Below are 22,860 nucleotides of genomic sequence, written 5' to 3'. Positions count from 1 at the left end.
ACTTAATGACAGTGATCATGTCCGCGATACGTGCACTTCGCATATTCCTGATTTAAATTTAAATCGATATGCAGAGCGTCCTGTATACTAACGTTATAAGCTGGTTTCTCGTAAGTTATCATAGGTACATAGCGACAGCTTACTTTTTTCAGTTCTTTTTAAACAGTATGAACTGTCTTTTTACTAGTCCTTTTCTCATAGAACATAACAAACATAAATGCATAAAGCATTTAAGAAAAAGCTACGACCTGAGATAGCTAAGTAGTTGATCGCAAAAATGATAGATAAAAAAAGGTAAATGCATAAGTGGTTAAGCATTTATAGAAACTGTAAAACAAGCCTATTTATACGCCTTAAGGCTAAAAGTAATAAAAAAATCTCATCTATTATTCGATTCGCCTAATTAATTTAGATATCTCAAATTTTAAATTTTTACAACAATTAGATGACGTAGTTGCGATTCTTCGTATTTGAATCGTGTTATTGGTACGTTACGTTTTTATCATTCCAACGTTCAACGAATTTTCAGATCTGCCCTGAAGTAACCCGGAATATTCACAAGACATCGGAAGAAAGCGCAATATATCGACGATACGATTTGAAAAAATGGAAAAAAGATGCCGAAATACAAAACGCCACAAATACGACTAGTTACGCCATCTGTTCTAAGTACATATATATTCGCACTCTTTCTATATTATCCCTTTATAATTAGAGAACTCTATTTTACTTGTGAGAGGAAACAAACACGATGGATTACCTATAATTCTTTTTAATTTAGTCCAGAACGTAAGAAATATCAATAAATTTCCAAGTTAAAAGGAGCTGTAGAAAACTGTTTATTAAATAATCATAGACAACTACATATTTTCCGGAAGTTACAAGAACTGTTCATTGGTTTACTGAAATTAAACTTAATTTCCAGTAATCCTAAAAACATTTCCATCAAGTTGAATATTTCTTGTATTAATGACGCGCACAAATAGTGGTGTGGTATCTGAAATCTAGAATCCGGAGACTCACATACATATGCACATTTCATGACGCGTTACATATAGCGCAAACTGCAGTGGCACGATGCAGTACATATAATGATTACTTGAAGTTGTCGATGTCAATTTTGCTTCGATCACGTTTGAAAACCCGATTTCGCAGCACCAATGATATTACGTCGTGAAAATCACTAAACGTGGATTACAGAAGACATGTGAAATTCCTCGCAACGAATTGTATCTACGTATAATAATTTAATTTAGGAAGATAAAGGCAGCCGAGTACTATACAGAGACCACTGCTTACTTCGTAGTTCGTACAAGATACCAGATCTAGCTAATGAGATAGAACGTTAATAAGATTTTCAGAGCTTCCACTACTAACGCTTTCCGTTAAAACGTTTGCTTTATAGTATATATTATAAACGTTTCTTTTATGGAGAAGTAATTACCTATTTTCATTCAGTAATTCATATTTCCCTTAAAAAGATTGAAAGAATAAAAAGAGAAAGAAAAAGTAAGTACATACATATACGCTGTAACAAGTAGCATATTATAACAGAGATAAGTGAAACAATGGGAAATGAGTGAAGCGTAAACATAGTATACGATCTTACTATATGATGAAAGGCCTATAAAACTATAAACAAGCTTTTTAGCGTTTCACCTTCTCCTTAATCACGTTTCCGGTTTCGAACATCGATACGATCGACGTGTGAATCTCGAAACCGGTTCTTCAAGGTCGATGAAGACCCGTCAGCACCAGACTGCACTTTCAGAACCAGCTATGGCAACATGTTTACTATAACACTTAACAAGTTCTTCGGTGACCGACCTATATACCTAAAGGCCTGTAAATCGTGTTTCACGAATGATCGAGAGTATTATCTAAAATTCATTGCTATATCGTGCATTCTTTTATTTTCTTTCTTCGTTTCGTTTTTTCAATAGAATATTTGTATTACGAATGAGTACGAATCTAATGACAGGTGATTAGTGACTTTTGGCAATGTTTAAAATTAGTATGCTTAAATAAATTCGAATCTGGTCATTTTATCAGAGTTTAGTTGTTACTTTCATACGTTATTATAATTTTTTAGTAAACATCTGGATGAGATTTCACTGTAATGCATATTGAACGAATTACTGATGGTATTAATCAATGGAAATTTATTTTCTGTGCGTTTGTTATACCAAGAATAGATAGCTGACGTACGTCTGTTTATTCGCGCTGCGATACCAGACATCGTAACTGTTACGTTATGGTATAAGAGTTAATACCCTTAATTAGAAAATTTTGGTTACGCATGAACATCGTCGATGACGGAAATTTAATTATGGTTACCAATAATCATTATCAATGACACAAATTTTATTTTGGTTACCCATTATCGACGCCATTATCGACGCCAACAAATTTTTTTAATTACATTCGACTGCTAACGATTGTTATTAATGTTACTGATAACTAGTATATATTTATTAACAACATAAAAATATTAATTATAAAACATGTATCGCTTTTAAGCGAAAAAACGGAATGAAAATATATGATACAAGAAACAGGATAAAAGATATTGCACTACTTTATCCTATTTCCTGTTTCATATATTTTCCTACCGTTTCTTTGTTTAATAGAATATATGTATAAATTTTACAATTACGTTTTTTTAGGTTGTTAATAAATATTAATCATCAGCAACATTAATTGCTGACCCACAGCCATTAATAACTGCCAACCAATTTATCTGTCATCATCGGTAACTATTATCGTATTTCTATCTCCATTTATATCATATATCAAACTTTAATGATTGTCGACAACAATAGTAGCCAAACAATTAAATTGTATACTTAGTTACATACGTTGAATTTACAATTTCGATGCTTTTCAAATTTTAAACAATGCATCAAATAAATTAAATCAATAAAGCCAGTAAAATAAATAAATAAAACTATCAAGAAACTAAATCTATGTTTAAATATTTCTCAATCTATTCCATCTCCCACGCAAGCATTTCATAATTCAACTAAAATCGTAAACACCAACCACATAAAACCACTATTTAAGAAAATAGCTTTACACATAAAAAATCTTGATTTTGCTTCTTCCACTTAATATTCAGCAACTACTTACATAACTTAATTAGAAATGAATCTCTTTATCGTTCGCTACTATAATATTATAATAGCAACAGGAATAAAAGTTCAGTTGAATGATACTCATAAAAGTATTAATTTTTAGAAATAAAAGCCATATAGAATACGTCAATATTTCTCAATGATTACGCAATGGAATAATTTCTACGAAAATTCTAAAACGATATATTAAATAAAATACATAAATAAATAAATATGTATGGCTTAAAAATTATTACGTATATAATTACAATATAATTATTTCTGAGTTTATTTTATGTAATATTCAATTATCCCGTAATTCCATTAATCCTGCTGCGATCCTTGAATTTTACGTTGCAATCACGCTTTCGTTTTAAGAGAAAGGAAAATTTAATGTTCTAAGGAGATCTTCAGCATAAAGTGAAATGAGAATCGGCGAGTAGATACTGTAATAACGATCCTTTTATTTTCTCAACTTTTTTTCTAACGATAAAGAGATACGACTCGGTCGAAAGATAACCCAAAAAATACAAAGGTGTTGAATTCATAAATAACAGCGATCAAATGAAATAATTAATTATAAAGTAATTTGACATATAAACATTAATTTTACTATTTTTGCCTAGTTATACCCAATTTACTGTGCAATTTGATTACAAATAGATCCCTTCATTGTTAACTGTCAGCTACCGTCATAACAACAATTACAATGAAGGCAAAAGCACAAAGAAAGTAAAGGAAATAATCCGTACGAAAAGGATCCTGGTTAGAAGGGATCTTGTACCGTGTGACCTTATCCCTATTCTTAGGACATTCTATCCACATTGAAATTCTGAGTTGGCAAAGTAAAGGAACACGTCTTCTATTACCTTCTGCCTATACACCACATTTACATCTTTACATTGCTCACCAGCGAATTGGTACACCACTCGTCTTCTAATCTTATTGCAAGTGTTATCAACGTGTGGCAACGTAAATATACAGGGTGGTTGGTAACTGGTGGTACGAAAAATTTTTATTCTATATTTTCGACTTCTTCTTTCGCGTAGAATCACCCCCTTTCCGCTTCTATCACCAGTTACCAACCAGCCTGTATAATAAAAGCCGTTTCCCAGCCGTAGGTTCGCAGCTGTAGTTCAAGATGATTGTTCCTTGGAATACACGCAAAGTTGCCAGAACTAGTACGTTCAGTTCGTGAGAATCACCTCTCAGCAGGAGCATTTTGCTTGTACGATCTACATACATATGTACGTATACATATAAGTAGAATTTCTTTTAGCCTAATACAACAGCACTTCTTTTATAAGCTTGCTAATTAAAACGTAAAAATTCGTCATGCAGCTTCTAGACGACATATTTATTGCGAATTTCCTAACTTTCATCATTTTGAAATTTTCATATATAAATCTCACCTAAATTAATAAATTCCCAAATTTTCATATCCGAATTTTTTACTTTCCAAAAATTTTACATACAAATTCGATACTTTCAGGTTTAAAATGACCATAACCATCTTTCAAGAAAAAAAATTAATATAATTACATATATATTAATAAAATAACATAATTATATTATTAATATATAGCAATATTATAAAATAATATTAATAAAATTACGTATATATTACAATTTTACATTTACGTTTCCTACATTTTCAATCTAAATTTCTTTAAATTACTGTACAAAATTTAGTTTTATACGAAACTATTGAACATACTTCATCAGTAATATACGTTTGTATATTTTCAAAAATATTTTCTCGTTAATGTCAGTTCTCAACTAAATTTTCTCACCCACTTTTTCTCTGCCGACAAAAATACCGTAATACTTGCAAACAGAGTTATATTTAAAAATTCGGTGGGTACGTTTAGGTAAACGTTTAGTTGAATAATGAGTGAATAAATATGAATGAAGATAGAATATCTTTTGGTCAAAAGTTAAGACTTGTAACGTGTTAAACTGAAAGATTTTAAGAACATTTTCATTCATTATAATAATTAATAAAATTACTTAACTAATATTAAATATACAGAAAATGTTCCGTACAATCTAATTACCAATGATATGTATTTTCTACGTTAAACAAGATTTTCTTTAAATTATGGGACTAATTACCTGAGCTCCAATGCTATATCAATTCCAAAGTTTCCATAACTTTACAACGTCATTAACGACAGATTGTGAGTTTATGATCCAAATCTGGTAAGTTATTGATCATATAATAAAAGCATTCTGATTAACAATATATACATATATAGCTGTCTCAGCAATCGTGATACAATTGATAAGAGGGTAATTCTACGTAAAAAAAACAACGAAAATTAGAATATGACGTTCATATGACGTTTCCTTTTCGAGAAAATCTTACTTACTTACATACTTAAACTTAGCTTATCGAAAAATTATCAGAATTGTTATTTTTGGGATCGTTATTGTAATTTCATTACTAGAATACAATTATATTATTGATTAATTTTATTATCTAACGCTATAAAAATTATAATATATGAAATTTTGTACAAAATATATATTATTTCCCGCTGTAATATTTAATTTGTTCGAAAGAATAAAAAAACTGTAGAAAATGTATAAAGCATAGAGTACAAGGGAAATATTTAAGTTTAAATACCTTCCATAAATCTTCAAACGCAAGAAAAAGAACAAAAAGCTTAGAAGTTCTCGAAGGGTGAGGAGGTTCTGCTTGAGAACAATGTTTGTTGTCTCAGCTCATTAAAGTGATTTCAACGGAGCTATATATGTATTTTTTGTGCCTTGCAGGCTGCATGGAATTTCGAGGCGTGTTTTTAATCGGGCATGTTATTTGTGACCTTGAAATGTTCACATACAAGACAAGTTCTAATAAAAGGCTTTCATTATAAAACTACAACGGACGACAAATGTAAATTACGTGAACAATAATAACTCTGGATAAAGTAAATATGTAATGTGCAAGAGAATATTTTATTGCACATTCGAGTTAAATCCGTTAAAATCGTGACTCAAAAAAGAAGATAAATTCTCTAGATCTGTTCCTTTTTCGTCGTTCATTTATTCTGGTATGACCACACACGTGACAGAGTGACTGAAGGAGAACACGAAAAAAGAAAATGAAGTATCTGAAATATATCGTACATTGTTGTTTATGTATATCTGAACAGTCTGGTATATCTAATAAACGTATACATGTGTACACGAAGGTTACCGAATCTTTGAATTAATGGTAAATTAATGGCAATCAATTTTAATAATTACCGCATGTATAATAATATTTAAGATATAAAATTTATAGTAGATAGATAGATACATACATATTATTACATACTTAACAACTTGCCCGAACCTTTCTCATGAAACATTATGAAAGAGTTAACCCTACTGTATTCTTTCCGTCATTTTCGATAGTATTTTCCTAACGTTAAGATACATACATACATATATCTTAAGATTCAGCAAAACATGAACAAATTATTATCGGTATGCGCGATTTTATATCTCAATTATGTATTAAATATCTTTCTAAAACATTATATATATGAAAATTCGGTGATTGCAGCAGGGATAAACAAGTGACAGTATGTATAGTCGATTATACATGTGATTTGAGCAAAAAATCATGCGAAATAATTATAAAATATTCATAAAATTATGCTTTTGTTTAAAAAAAAATTGGATCCAAAAAGTCTCATCGATAGTCATGCGAATGTTAATACTAGAGGAAAAATACTGAATGGTAAGATACAGACATACATTTGCATTCAAAGGCGTGATATTATATTATGTCCTACTGAACTATATTTTTATATGAAACTGTTTTAAACTTCGTATGAGAATGACAATACGTAGAAGATAAGTACAACATGGTACAAAAGTAAGAAAATTTCAAAGGTAGTGCACCAATGCTTATTTCATCGAATAAACGTCCACGTCTCCCAATCATTACGAAAATAAAACGATAAGTTGGAAAAACGTAATAAATACTTACCAACTGTTGCAGAGTAGACCGTTTACGCAGCAACCGATTCACCGATTCTTCGATTCTCCTACATACTTGTAAATTTCACAGTACACTACACAATTAACTCCATTTGTAATTTAATATCCTTTAACACTTGTAAAACATCCACACTGTTTACTTTTACGAAAAAGCAATATCTATCTGGTGAAATTTATCGGCTGTCACTATACGGAAAATCGACGATTTGAAGCTTTTCTCGAGACACATACGCGAAAATTCTTAGCATTAATTACAACCACCATTGGGTAGTTTTGCGCAGTAAATAAAGTAATCTTAACGATGAAAGATTCGACAAATAAAAACTACCGACGCGACGTTCGATCGTCAAGCAACAAAAGTACCGGTTCTAACACACTCAGCAAGTTCGCCGCAGAAAAGCACGCAACGCGGAATCGTGTTTACCTTTACGATCACAGGTCGCGTCGTTATTGACAAGTTCTAATCATAGTCCGTTCGAATAGCAATTCGCTTCTTAGTATTATCGAGAAGACTGCGCATTAAAGTAAAAAAGAAAAGACATCGAACGTTTCGCGTTACAACCAATAAGTTTCCAACACCAGTCTCGTGCAAAATCTTCAACGATACTACGTTACATTTCGCACGTACGAGTTTCCTGCGACGATTCACGCGCGCAATGTCTCGGCACGACGTATTAATTGAGCACAATTGTAGGTTAAGAACAGTCCGTAACTTTTACACGATTGGTTATTTCGATGATGATGCGTGGTTTTAAAGAATCGCGGGCATTAATCATTAAGCTGGTGAACAGAGAACACGAAGCAGGCAACTTCAAGCACGTGCCACCGTACGCGTTGCGGTACAAAAACCATCTGAAGCGCAAGTCCCGTCAGCATCAGTCGTCCTACATACATGCTTCGCAATATACGCGCCATATTAAATGCAATGTAAAAACCGACATCTAGCGGCGGTGTTGAGAGTTATTATGAAATACATATTTCGTCTCTTGATAAGCGAGGTATCTGTCACAGTACTTATCATGGCACACGAAAGCATTTGAACATCTATCTCAGAGTACTTTCATGTATACATGTACATTAGATATATATCACATAAAATGCTTTGAAATTTCATTAATGTTGTAACGTGCTGTACAGCTGTCGCGAGTATATTGGTTTTGAAACCTATCTGAAGATGTATATATACATAATAGTATAACACATAAAATTTATAGGATATTTATTGCATGAACAACCGTTATAAACATATTATAGATGTTCAAAATGGTTACACTGAATATCGAGGCTTATTAATATAATGGATAATTGATTGCCTACATACTTTCCTGATCCCTAACCTCCCTATAGATCGCTATATGAATATATCCAAATGTGTTTCAAACTTTATCAATATAATTACGATAGTCGGGTCTCATCATAATGCTAATGAAATTTCAAAATGTTTCCAAACTTCGCATAACATATGTACATATATCGATAAAAAGCTTTTGTTTCTACAAATGTTCAAACACTTTCGTGACGTAAGCCACTGTAAACAAGATACAATACTGCTCATAATCATCCGGATACTTTGATCAGTTTGCATTGACGTATATTAGTAATATATTATTATTAATACATATGAACTAGTATTATAATTCCCAATGATTGAAGCACAATACTTGCGTTGGGACAATCAAAATGGACAGTATTAATAATAATGCTTCATATACAAAATTAACACGATTATATTATATGTTATTTAATTTATACTATTATATTTTGGTATACTATTATTAATAATATATATTACTAATAATTAATATTTATTATATATTATATATATATATTAATATAATATATATTATTCATAATTAAATAAGAAAATTAGTAATATATATGTATTACTAATAATAATAAATAATAAATAATTAATAATAAATAAATAATTAATAAATTTTGTAATTTATTAATCATGATTTAATCACGATATTCAATCATTTAGAAGAACCATTTCCACCTTGATAATTTGAAAACTAAACAATCTGAAGATTCAGAACTTTTTAAATAATGAAACTATTCCGGACCTTATAGAAGGAAATTTCATTATTACATATTAGGTTTTGAAAAGCAATGTTATTATGTCATAATGCCTTACGATATAGCAAAAAATCTGTAATAACAACAAATAATAGAATTATCATTGACTTCTTTTCATTTCTGACTTTGCGGTTGAATTATATTCTCTAAATAATCACGTACCCAAATATTTCTGAGCAATAGCGTATGTACGTGTACAGTATCTAAATATTGAGAAATTGTAATATACATTTACGTAGCATTATCTCATAGTTGTGATGTGATTATTATAGAAGAGGTATATAATATGTTCTTAATGTAGTCTAAATATTCCTTAAAAATATTTTCTATTTTTTAGAACTTTCATCTTTTTAATTAGGAACGTTATATACGTATATAAATATAGATATCTATACGTATATATGTATTTATTTTTAATAGACGTACTGATTTTTATTTAATTGATTATATATAATATGTCACAACATGTCGTGACGGTATAAAAAGTAATAAAAAAACATGTAATTTTGTTTTTCAGACACTATCAGTCAGACATCATTAGTCAGACATCATCATATACATATCTCAGTTATTTCGACATGTATGTATGGTCGTTATTACTTAAATGTTTATGTTGTTGGAACTAATAATCAGACACACGATTCCAAATCTAATTAAATATAAAATATATTTATACTTACTTTGCGAGGCTGTTTGAGACTGATGTTGAGCTGCAGTTCTCTGTAACAGCAACAAACATTTGTTTTAAACGGATTGATTATTGAAATACTATAGAAGTAACTAATATGTTTGAAGATCACAGAAAAGTTACATAAATACTCGATGAATTCCCGATGATTCTTGATTTTAATAACATTATGACTACAAAGAAATGTTTTAATATAGAATACATCGCTAAAAATAGGAAAAGCATGTTAATTTACTAGAAGTTGAAGATATAATTTGTAAAGCAAACATATATAAACATATAGCTAATATATTAATATATTTCTGTACTGAAACATTATAGCGTGTTAATTTATATTTTTAATTTTAGAAAAACTGAAAAAAATTTGATAAAATTTTACAAAACAAAATAAAAGAACTTGATAAATTGACAACGTGCTAAATTTTGAAATTGCTCCTCGGTACAAAATAGAAAATGTGATTTAAATGAATTGTTCCCGTACTGTTCGTTTGTACAAAGATCAATTTTAACATTATACAGCACGGACTGTCGCGTACCGCTATCGGAGCGACACCAGCATGAGAACATTGAAACATACATTTTAAATAAGACCGTTCACACTATCCATCCCCAATCGTTACGTTACATTATCGTTACGTGACGCTCCGCGCCGTATAGTGTAAATTACCTTTAAGAGATATATTGAATATTCATTGCAATGATGATTATTACAAAGCATTAAAATCATTGACATTTTATATCTTAAAAAATACATTATATAATAAAATAATAAATTTTAAGTACATTTTGGAGGATCAACCGTATCCCTGATGCTTCGAGACTCTTCGAATCTAAGGAACGACTTCTTGGTTTCCCTTCTAAGTAATCATCCTTTTTTCCACCTTTTATCCATCGAAAATACGACGACATATTGCACTTTCAACTTATTACGCACTAACACAGTATCACATATATAATCACATAATTTCAAATCTGACAATATGAAGTTTGTTCACTGTATTCTTATAGATGTAAAAGAAATCAGATAGATTAATTTTGTCAATTAATTTCTGAATTAAAATTATTATTTCAAACCTGCATTATAAAGAAACAAAGTTAAAATATAAAAAAGAGAAAATAAGGTATAGAAGGCGTAATAATAAGGCATACAAGTGATTTACCAAAAAACACAAAAAGGATGTAGAAAATACTGATATCTAACTGTCAAGTTTGATGAATTGATAATTCAACGGTGAACAATGATAACTGGTCGCCTGAACGGCATTGTTTATGGTAAAATTGTACTAGTAATGCTTTCTGTCAACCGGAAATAGAAGAACATTCCATCTATGAATAATTAAATGTGATAAAAATGACTACGTATTTTTCAAATCTTATTTAAATCTTCTCGTTAATAAAATCAGTTCATTATAGATAACGAAGTTACGAAAAGGCTTGTTCTTTACGATATCACAAAGAATGCCGTATACTGAATATGATAACAACTAAACGTTAAAATGCAATAGCTTTACATTTGCATCGTAAATTCTCAGGTGACACGTTTTTATCAAAACGCGTTTTATGAAAATATTTACACGTTCGAAACGTTCCATGCTGTGGATGAGAATTAACTATAACGTAGTATTATATTTATCCAAATTAGATTAAACTAAATTCAATGTATATACATATATATCATCGTAAAATCATATATAATATTTTATAGTAAACAGATATAGTAAGTATTTTATAATAGAAATTACTGAAAATTGAAGCTATTATAGATATATTATTACATTATGATCAAAATATATATGCAGCTACCATTAACATTGTGAATTTGTTGTTTTTAAATATTATTGTTATAAGTCTTGATATCACTTAATTGTTATAATACTACAAAATTGTAGTTCGTAAGATCGTTTAAAAATTCTGCTCTGAACTTTTGAACTTACTTTTTAGAAAATAGATAATCAAACGTTACAACACGCCCAATAGGATTAAAACACAACTGTCATTACGATACGTGAATTTCTCACTCTACTATTATCATAGTTGAATTTATTCGAATACATCTAAGGCTGATCAATTTTTGAAGTCGTACCTTAACGACTATGGTATTTTTCTGTTTTAAATAACAGTTTCTGTAATTATTTTTATTTTATACGTACAAAGTCGGTCGTTTATGATACGTGACAACTCGGTCTTATTGATCATAAATAATTTATTCTGCTGGGCAAATTTACATTTTCTGGAATCAAATTATTGATAATTTATACGTGAACCTGACTCCGATCTTTTATTCTATGCATATACATATATGCAAAACCAATATTAATTCTTTAACAATTGTAAGAATTAATGTTGTTTTTAATACTTTATGAACAAAATAACCCGCATTATTTTTTTACTTTATTAACGACACAATGCCGCCATAAAGATATAATACCTATTTTAACTCATTTAATATCGTAAACAGAAAACTGATAATATGAGAACCAATAAATATCTAATGCAGATACTATATAGTAACAAAGCGAGTATCAAATATGCAGAGTATATTCCATCTTTTCGTATGTGTCCGTATTATTGCTGTAGCATCTATTAATCTTCTAAAATTAGAAGAAATAGCCAAGCAAGTTATCGAGTAAAACAAATCTCAATATTTTTCATATGAAACTCTTTCTTATATCTAATCAATTATTTCCACAAGTTTCGCAATTATCGATATTTTTTGTATCTACATACTTCAATCTGGCTAACGATAAGTTCTCTATTTGTAACAATTATAAGTTTCCATACTTGATAGCAAAATAGCCTGTAATTAACTATTTCTTTTAACAAGTAAATAACGTTCCGACCACAAATTACCAATGTAAGAAACATAATAAAGTAAGAAAATCATAAAAACATCGACGATCACCCGATCGAATATTTTAACGTTATGCAAATGATCGCGCCGTCTCGTTTTAACGGAAGAATCGCCATCATTTACACAGGTTATCGCTTTTATAGGACATCTGAGGAGAAAAAAAAAAAGAAGATACGCACAGTACAATAGTTCACTTTAAATTTGAAGACTATCGATCTAGGTTATCGAGCAAAGAAGCTCCAAATATTTCCAGAAATTGGCCAAAAATATCCAATTTAGACGTGACAGATGTGACCTATCGTACTATATACTCCATATGTCAATGCAGTGTACATATTTCACAATGTACTACATATGTCTATTGTCTGGACATAAACGATTCGCAAAAATTCTAAAATCGCTAACAATCCTTAATTATAGACCACTTGCTTCTGAAATAAATTTGAACTTCTGTTTTATCGTTATAATTTAATGAGGGGTTTTAATTTGTTAATCGGAAAAGATAAGTTAATTAGTTATTCGAAATCTCTCCCTTCTTTATTTAGAGGTCACTTTTTACGTGGCATTCCATTTCTATTACAAATCAATGAAATAATAATATCCTTTGGAAGGATTAAAAATTAGAACTATCCTAATTGTAATTAATGTATTTTTATTCATTTTTAATTTCATAATTGTATGTAAAAGGTTTTGGTTAATGGGATGATTCACTCGACTGGTTAAAAAATTCAACGTTTAAATAATTCGCGCTTGCCATTGAATTAACCTTGACAAAAAAATTAATAATAAAACAGTAAAGCAATTTACGATTACATTAAACCAATGTTAATGACTCGGCGATTTATGAAATAAAACGACTAAACGTAATGTTTGTAAAATTACATGATACTGTGATAATGGTAAGATGTAATACTCTGTACTGTGTAACTTGATGGTTCAAGATAGCAAAAGAAAAATTATTTTCATAAGTTGTTGGAGCATTATATTTGAAGCGGAGATTGGCGAAAAAGTGAAGGAAGAGAGGATGAAGAAGAGTAGCATAAAACTGCTAGCTGTCGATTTAGAAGAACTAAACAATGCAATGGCGAGAAGCTTTGTCAATGAACTCGAGACATCCTTCACGACCGTAAGTTACCATTCAGCGTCTTTTATGTCACAGTTAAGAAGACTGTGACTATACGATATTTTTTGTTCTATAAGTTGAACGAATATATATACCTATATACGTTACTACTAGAAAGACTTGAATATTTTAATGATAACATAGAATTGTAATTTTGCAATAATAAACATAAAGATACAATTATAAATACGATCAAACTGCAATTTTCCTTAAAAGAATATTCCAGAATGTTTAAGGTTTAGAATATCAAAAGTCACTGTAGATCTGGAAATATTCTTCGATCTTAGGAAAAGAACTGTGGCGAGGAATCGCTGTTTAGAAGAAGAGACTAATTTTTTAAAATTGAATATTGGGACGTGACTCCAACCTGCTTTCGTAATTTTATTAGTAATCGCAATTTTCTTATTTTATTTAATAGTTCGTTAATCCATAAAAAAAAGTAAGTTCTGCGCACACACACACATATGCTCACTATAATAGTATTACAATGTACATATGTATGAAAATACTGATTACTATGAGATAAGATATCACTTACAAAATAAGCCAGACAGCAAATATAAATAATCGAGAATCACGTTACTCAAGACAAATTTTCAATTTTCTGTTACTTTACAATCACAAATTTAAAATTAAGAATAATTTTCACCACTAGAGGGGTTTCCTCCTAATAAATCAACTTAATAGAAAAACTGGCACAAGATAAATCTCTAATTGGAATAACAAACTGTGGCTGTGTAACACGTGAAAACGGATGTGATCACGGTTAAAAAAGTTCGATCACGATTGAAATTTCACCAGAACAACACACCGTAAATCTTCCATAAGATTGGAAATGGATCGGTCAGAAATAGACACGCGCGATTCAAATCGAAAATATGTGCACGTTTTCCTAGCACCGTCAACGTTGCAAGTTCCGTAGCTCACTGAGTGAAAAACAGCGCCTTTGAATCCGTCTTTTTCCCCGCTCTCTGTGCTCATACACACACATCCACACGCTTAAGTTGCTTACATATGCACAAACGTATATAGATGTATATACGCATAACTCCCACCGAAATCTCCACGTCATAGACTCTTCTGTCTATACACATGTATATGTATGTATTTAAACCACCTGCCCAACGACTTAAACACTGCATTTTGAAGTGAATCGTAGCTAATGAGAAATTACAATTAACACAAATATCAACTTCGATGTCAGAGATAGTATGTCGTAAATAAGGAACTTTTATTTTGGACAGTACATTACGAATTGATATTAGATATACGATGGATATTTTATATGTAAATTGTTTAAATAAATAATCCGCGAGTAAAATAGTTTTTTTGAATAGTTACAGTACGAAATCGGATATCAGAAAATTATGTGATCTACATTTTCCTTCTTCTATTTATTGAGATAACGTAGCTCTTTTAATGAAAGATAATGAGCTAGCGGTAATGATCTCCATTCAAATAAATTGAATAAAACTATTTTCATTTTAATTAAAAATTATTTCGTCTACTTTTCTCCCTTTTTTTTTTAACTAATACGGTTTTCAAATGAAATAAATTCGCGGTAATAATTTTGATTGAAACAGATTAAGTTTAGTTTTTACTGGAGATCAGTGATATCGTAAATTCGATAAATATAAAGTTCCAGTAAATGAAATGTAATATAAAGCATATTAATCGTTTACTGCAAAATTCACGGCAAACCAATTTTTAATAAATTAAATTCAACATAAAATAAATTAATGGTAATAATTTTATTTGTTGTAAAGTTCGGAAAAGAATATGTCTTTCTATTCAATTAAACTTGAAGTGAAATATATTAATTAAACTCTCGCACTTACTTCAAAGTTTACGTATGTACCTCTTTGCGTAAAATAACAAACCGTAAGAATCAGAAATAAATTTCTCAGCAAAGTGAAGAAATTTGCTACGATATTGTGATCGGTAAGAGAAACGAAACTGGTTTCAGCGCTAACGAGTCATGTGACATGCGATGATACAACATACGACCAAGAACGTTGAAACGCGAAAGAGAATTTCATTGAAAATTATCTAAAAAAGATAATTTATTTCAGGGTCATACTGTGTATAGAGAGAATATTCATTTAAATTAATGTATGTAATTGGCAAACGTGATCAGTGAACATACAACTATTTGTTTAACTTAATACGCAAAACGTATTAGCAGGTGTATTCCAAGAAAATAAATAAGTTTCTTTGTTCCGATTCAAAGATTAACGTTAATTTTAGGGATGCATATAGAATTTTTAGAAATCTACAGGATCTAAAACTGAAACAAAAACACAAAAATCCTCACAGTGAAGCTCACTAAAATAATCAGTGACGAAGCACGAGTTAGTGACTTCAATGTTTGAACAGATGCTGTTTACGACTTCATTACAAGAACGACCGTTGCCCAACCGATAGTTCCTTTTGTTTTATAGATACAAAACTTTTACATTCTCATTGGAACATAAAAATAAATAATAAATATTTAGCTTTAATATTTAAATCCAAATTCTCCTAAATAACATTTTTCATATAATAAGGAAGAATTACATAAAGTAAGTAATAAAACAACATGATTATGATTAGCATAATAGTAAAAAAAATACCATTTTTTAGCATTATAGTAAGGTGAATTGTGCAAAGAAAAGATGAATCGTCGACGTCAACGCATGTGTTCTCTGCTTTCAAAGATCATCCTTTTGTTCCCTAAGATACTATTGTGTTAGAACGAACCAGCAGTGGTTATTTGTTGCAAAAAGTCATGCTCTGTGGAGAGCAGAAACACTGAAATAAGATGCATGATACAATTTTGTGTTCTTTACTTATACGGTGTAGAACTCAAAGAATGACCCGAATATAACCAAAGAAGATTATCCAAACTTTTTACTTCTCTTATTCAAAGTTCAAGAAGCTTTTCATAATGGTGTATTTAATTAATAATTTAAAATTCATAACCCGAGGGAAGTTTAAAACAAATAAGATTGCATAGTAAAACAAAAATACTGTATGAAAGTTATGTTACTGTATGAAGAATCATTTTGTCTACCAATTGAAATACTAGATGTATGCAAATTGTATTTAATATTCCTTATTAAAAGAATGTAAAATATATGATGACTCTATTTGTTGACTCGAACGTTATATATTAATTTGTTCGCATTGATTATGTAATCATATTTACGTGTGTATACATATATACATATACATATGCATGTATCATAAAGAATTTCATCCACAAACGAATCGGCTCGAGCATTTAATAATTACTAATCGTTAATATCATAATGCTGAAGTAGACATCTATTTTAAATTCTAGATCGGTAATTATATACGTATAGTAATCATCATTGCAAGCTGAAGCCAATATACATATATTCTTATAACGTTTTAACTTTGCAAAAGATACAAAATGTAGCATAAAATTGAATTGCTCACCGCTTTTCGTTTATCTTCAGCACTAAGAGCACTGTGACTCCTATGCCTAATGAGATCCATAACTTTGCTAACAGGATTTCTGCTACTTTCTGAACCTGCTCGAGGACGTCCCATAGGTTCTTTACCTTCCTTATGATCCTTACTGTCTTTGTGATGATCCTTATCCGTACGTACGTCCGTTGACGAACTCCCATGTGAGCCTCTATGCAATGAATGCTGCAAAATATCCAATAGTATTCAATTAATGTAATACTGTAATCTTCTTCTTGACTTTTTCAATATAAATATATGTAAATTCATTATTTATTTAAAATCAATTGGCTGTTCTAATTAACTATGTACTCTTTATATTTTCTATATGAATTTGTTATTTTCTTTAATCGTTTCCCCTTCTTTCTTGTGAAAAGCTTTCATTATAATACACTTGAATGATGAAAGCTGCAGTACTTTCTAACCGTATAATCTACATGTAAATTACAGAATAAAATAATCTGTAATAAACATATAGTGGTGTGCAAAAGTTTCTAACCAGATAGACTTTTCACTTTATTTTTCAAAAAAGATATCTAGAAGAAGTTCAACTAATATTGAACAGAAGAAAACATCACACAGTATCATACATGAACAGTGTCATAGAAATATATAATATTGTAATTATAAAAAACGTATCTCATGTAAAAACTTTCGCATAGCACTTTAAATACATCCTCTAATAATAAGTATTATACATCTAATCAATAACAAAACCATGTGCATGGTTGATCAATGAAAATCATGTGCATTTCCCAATTCCAAAGGTGATACCAAACAGCTAATTGATGTTGGTCAAGGTATATTAGAACTATCATTGTACCTGCACGGCACTCTTCATATTCGCTATAATACTGGGCTTTCTTTTGCTAGCATCAGATTTACTTCTCGGTCTAAACGCATCGAATAGCGCTGGTTTTTTAGTAGGGCTAGCCGTGTCATCGACAGTGCCACCACCGCTTCTTCTGCGTTCCGCGCTATTACTACGGCTATTACTGCGGCTGGTGGAGCCAGATCGCGTGCCAGAAGCTTTTCTGCCACCTTTGCTTGAACTCGACGAACTCGAAGGTTCCGCCTGTTGCGGAAGAGGAGTCGACTTTCCAGAACCAGGAGCGCTTCCCGAGGTCGGCTTCCTGATTGTTCTCGAATGTGAGCCCCACGTTCCTATCATGATTGAAAAAACATATTTGACATGTAAATAACATCAGAGGCAAACCAGGTAAGTAACTTAACCAACATATATAATTACACGATAAAATACAATCTCACCTGCGCGTGGTCTATGACCTTGATCGTGAGAGGCATGACCCGCCGTGTCTGCATCTTCTGTTACGATTGTTGGCAATGGCTGCGATCCAAGTTCCTGTAAAAATCAGTATAACAGTCATTATATATGTACACACGTACATAGATATATTATAAACAATGTTCAATATTGCGATATCGAGAATTAAAATTGTAATTTCAATTACTTTTATGTTTTTATTAAATTCTCGATTATTAAAATTCGCTACTATTTTAGTTTCGATAATCGTACTTTACTACCTTAAAGTTCAGAGAATAAATACTATCAATTTTGACTACTTTAAAGTGTTCGACATACAATTTCAATCATTTTATACATTACCATCTCGATTATTGAAATATAATGATTTTGTTGAAATAAAATATAGTCATTTTAATTTCAATTATTAATGTGGGTTATTTTTAAGCTTCAGAAAACCGATATTGTTAATTTTAATTCTTTGAGAGAATGTTTAATATGTTGGAATTTCAATCACATACTTTTATTAAAATGTTTTACTATTTTCATTCCAGTTTCTGGATTTGACTTTTATTTCGATTTCGACTGTTGTTGTACTTTACTATTTTAGGTTGCAGAGAGCAAATATACGCCGTTGCACTTCACAGGGGAGAATTTATCGGTTAATAGAAAGACTAATTGGTCGAAAGATGAATGGAAATAAAGTTGCAATGAAGTTTTATTATCCACAGATATAAAACGACACAATAAGACGATTAGATACTGTTGTATAATCAAGAACTAGTTGATATAATGTTTTATATTTAGCTAGATTATCTCTGATGACTTTCTTGCAAAGTATCTTGCAAGAGGAAATTTTGACACGCTCGCATGTCTTTCTCGGAATAGATATGTTTCGTGATATCTTTGAAAATGTGAGCGTAAATTGCCTTATCATAAACAACAGTGAACACGTTCGATTTTTCATCCATGTTGTTAATCTCCGTTAATCGTTGCTAATTTTTTGTCGTTTTCAAGTTATATTTAACAATGAATACATGGTGAAATATTTATTTAATACATTGGGATGTTTACACTAAACTCTGCCTCAATTTGACTAATCTTACTATTTCTATTTACGTTTATGTTTATCGTGTTGAATAATGAAAAACGCACATAAATGAAACAGAATGAAAAGATAGGTGTCATTATTAACCAGTTAGGTATTTTTGACGAGTAATTCGACACGAAGAAATGACGATATTTTGTGTTATGACGAGCTCTGTCAGTGATAAAATTACAAAATAAAAGAGTCATTTAATTACAACTTAGTTCTATATTATAACAGTTACAAACACTCTGTGTTTGACGAGTATACTCGTTATCGCTTTTTTTTTGCGACACATTTTAGGCACAAACTTTTCAAAGAGGTTGCAACAATTAACCGGTTAATTAATTACTTCCATAGAAATTTAATATGATAAAGACAGAATATTTTCAAGATTTTTTTGAAGTAATAAAATTTATTCTTAATGAATATCTCGTATATTGCTTGTCTTTATTACCAATGCAATAAGTATAAATATATGTAAGTAAAAGTATTTATGTACTTACAACGTAATTCGACAATTCGAAACATAGTTAAGCGTATTACTTAGTACTTACTAGATAAATTTTGACAGAAATAAAGCTTTATATGAAATGAAATGTTTTCTAGCCCTCCGTCGTCGAATGTTTTGGTTATATTATATTTTATGATTTAAACTAATACATTTCTTTTGATCTTTTTCATTAGATAAAAGACAAATTCATGTCAATGACTATTGCTAAACATACACATTTTGTTTCAACCAAATTAATCAAAAAATATCTATAATCTACATATAGGTACCATAAAAAGTCAAATTTTTTCGAGTATTAAATAATTTGTGTTCTATTGGGGTTTATTTTTCGTGTATAATTATCCTCTTGGTAATTGTACTACCAGAACTCTGTGTGTGTATGTGTGTGTGTGCGTGTATTAGCAAATTATAAAGAACAATACAACAGTATTGAACATGTGCCGAAAGAACAGCACAGTTGTGAATCTATTAAAAGAGAAAAACAAAATCTAAGTTGTATCCAAATTTAGGATAGCCAGCCGTTCCTCTAATTTTCCGACTATTTTACTACGATGGAAAGGGTAAGTACATGGAAACAATCTCAAGGTTTAATATCGCAATAAACTGAAAATCTTAGATTGTTTTTAATTCAAAGACTCGATTTGTATATATTTCTTCACTTTCTTTTATCGAATAATACATTGCCAAATGTACATATCTGCCAGTATGTATATTCAAATCAAAAAGTGAACTCTGAGATTTTAACGTTACAATCAAATTTTAATAATTTAAATAATAACAGCAAAGCAACGGAAGATTTGTTTAATCCCATGAGGTATATGTATTTTTTTATAATTTAATTGTTAAAAAACGGATTTTTATCAATTTCAATGTGGAAAGAAGTATTCACGATTCGTTTAAAGTAACAAAAATCGAAGACGACGATCTTTATTGGTAAAATTGAAAATGTATTATTGACAATTTATTATCCTTTATGCAAATAACCTTTTCAAAGTAAATGTAACATTTCTGCATGTTAGACAGTGAGATAGATCATCGAGATAACACATTGTGTTTCGTAATTCGTACAGTGTATTACGAATTCCTGGAATATATCCAATTATATCGACGGATCAGTTAAAGTACTTTCACTGAGTGGTAATCAAGGTCCATTGTAAATGATCTGCTACTCGTCTTACGCCTTACACCTGTTCATGGAAACATTTGTGACAAAAAGTAACTTCTTTATCTTTGCCGGTTCTATATATTATAAAAATGTCTTATATAATCTATTTATTAGTAAAAATTGGAATTCAACAATTTTTTATAATACATTAAGATTATTAAGAAATTAGTATTAAATATTAAATTTATACTTGAACTAATTTCGATTTAATTTCCTATCTGCATCTTGTTAAAAATTGCTTTAGACCATAATTCAAAATATTTATATATATTAACTTTAATAATTATTTTCATTTATTAGAAATTATTCTTCTGTAAGATACATTACACAGTATGCTATCAATTATCGATTGACAATAACATAAGAAATACATTATATTCTTTAATCTTAATCACATGTACATGTATCTTATATTTTTATTTATTAACATATCGATATACATGTATCGTTCGAACAGATAACATTCATTTACTGTTTATTGCAAAAATTAATCAAAAGAAAATCTGCAGTTTCATACTTTTATATTGTACATTTATTGATTTTTTAAAAAAGGACACATATATAATTAACCCTTAAAAACTATCATCAAAGGAAATCATATTTATTCCGTCTTCTTTTTTTTCTTATTATATAATTTGTACTTCACAATTTGTCCAGCTGGACATTCGATAAATTTTTCTAGCTATTATTCTGTCATGAGTGAATTTTCACAGCGATATATTTTTAGTATCAATAAACTCCAATAAACGCACTTAAATGCCTCATACGTATTCAATATGAAGTGAAAAGTGGAGAACATACTTTACAACTTAATGTTTAAGTATTATGCAAATAACGTTATAAAAATAGTAATGTTAAAACAAAATTCACAATTTGTACAATTTCATTCATGATGGTCTTCAAGGATTCATTCTATATCATTATTATTCAAATTAATTCTGTTTCGTACCCTTTTCGCACAGTCTGGCACCAGATCACTAAGCAAGCTCTCAGTAGCTTCTTGAAGTGTTCGTAAAACAAAAATTTTGGGGATCATACATATTATGATGCGCGGGCGCGCGCGTATGTGTATGCATGTGTGTGAAATATAACCTTATATAATATAATACGAGTTTAATCAAATATATTATTTTCCTGCACCATAGATACGTTTCTCGCACATTTTTCATCGAATCATGACATCTATTACAGTGAACAGAATTTTTATATACATATGCATATATAATATATCTGTTCTTTCTAACGATTCACAGTGAATGGAATGATACTGTAATGATTCGTAGTGAAGCACAGACATAAAGAAACCATAGAAATTCAATCGATCGTTGCCATCGGCCGATTGTATTCATGCTCGTGGACATAAATTTTAATCCTATCTTTGTACGATCCGCGTTAAAGGATTTTATTTCTGTTTCAATTCTTTCATTTTTGTATCACATAGCATTTAAGTAATTTTCGTTTCTTCGTATAAATATAAGCGTGCAAACTATAATTTCATATTAATTATGTATA

The 22,860-nt window shown here is 29.9% G+C and overlaps 1 protein-coding gene and 1 long non-coding RNA gene across 2 annotated transcripts in view; both read right to left on the bottom strand.

Moving 5' to 3' along the window:
* LOC100750102 (serine-rich adhesin for platelets) overlaps positions 1-22,860 on the bottom strand; it is a 134,543-nt gene that overhangs the window by 61,766 nt on the left and 49,917 nt on the right. Inside the window, exons 4-7 of the mRNA XM_003485673.4 lie at positions 18,588-18,681; positions 18,142-18,482; positions 17,289-17,504; positions 9,866-9,905 (exon numbers count right to left, since the gene is read on the bottom strand). Coding sequence (XP_003485721.1) covers positions 9,866-9,905; positions 17,289-17,504; positions 18,142-18,482; positions 18,588-18,681 — 691 coding nt within the window. The remainder of the gene's footprint in view (positions 1-9,865; positions 9,906-17,288; positions 17,505-18,141; positions 18,483-18,587; positions 18,682-22,860) is intronic.
* LOC112214095 lies at positions 13,184-14,798 on the bottom strand. Its single transcript, XR_002948021.2, has 2 exons — positions 14,386-14,798; positions 13,184-13,490 (listed from the first exon to the last, which is right to left on the bottom strand). It is a non-coding gene; the product is annotated as an uncharacterized LOC112214095 (long non-coding RNA).

The sequence above is a fragment of the Bombus impatiens genome, unplaced genomic scaffold, assembly GCF_000188095.3.
Source record: "Bombus impatiens unplaced genomic scaffold, BIMP_2.2 scf_0075, whole genome shotgun sequence".
Taxonomy (NCBI): Eukaryota; Metazoa; Arthropoda; class Insecta; order Hymenoptera; family Apidae; genus Bombus; species Bombus impatiens.
This window is presented reverse-complemented; position numbering and strand designations above follow the sequence as displayed.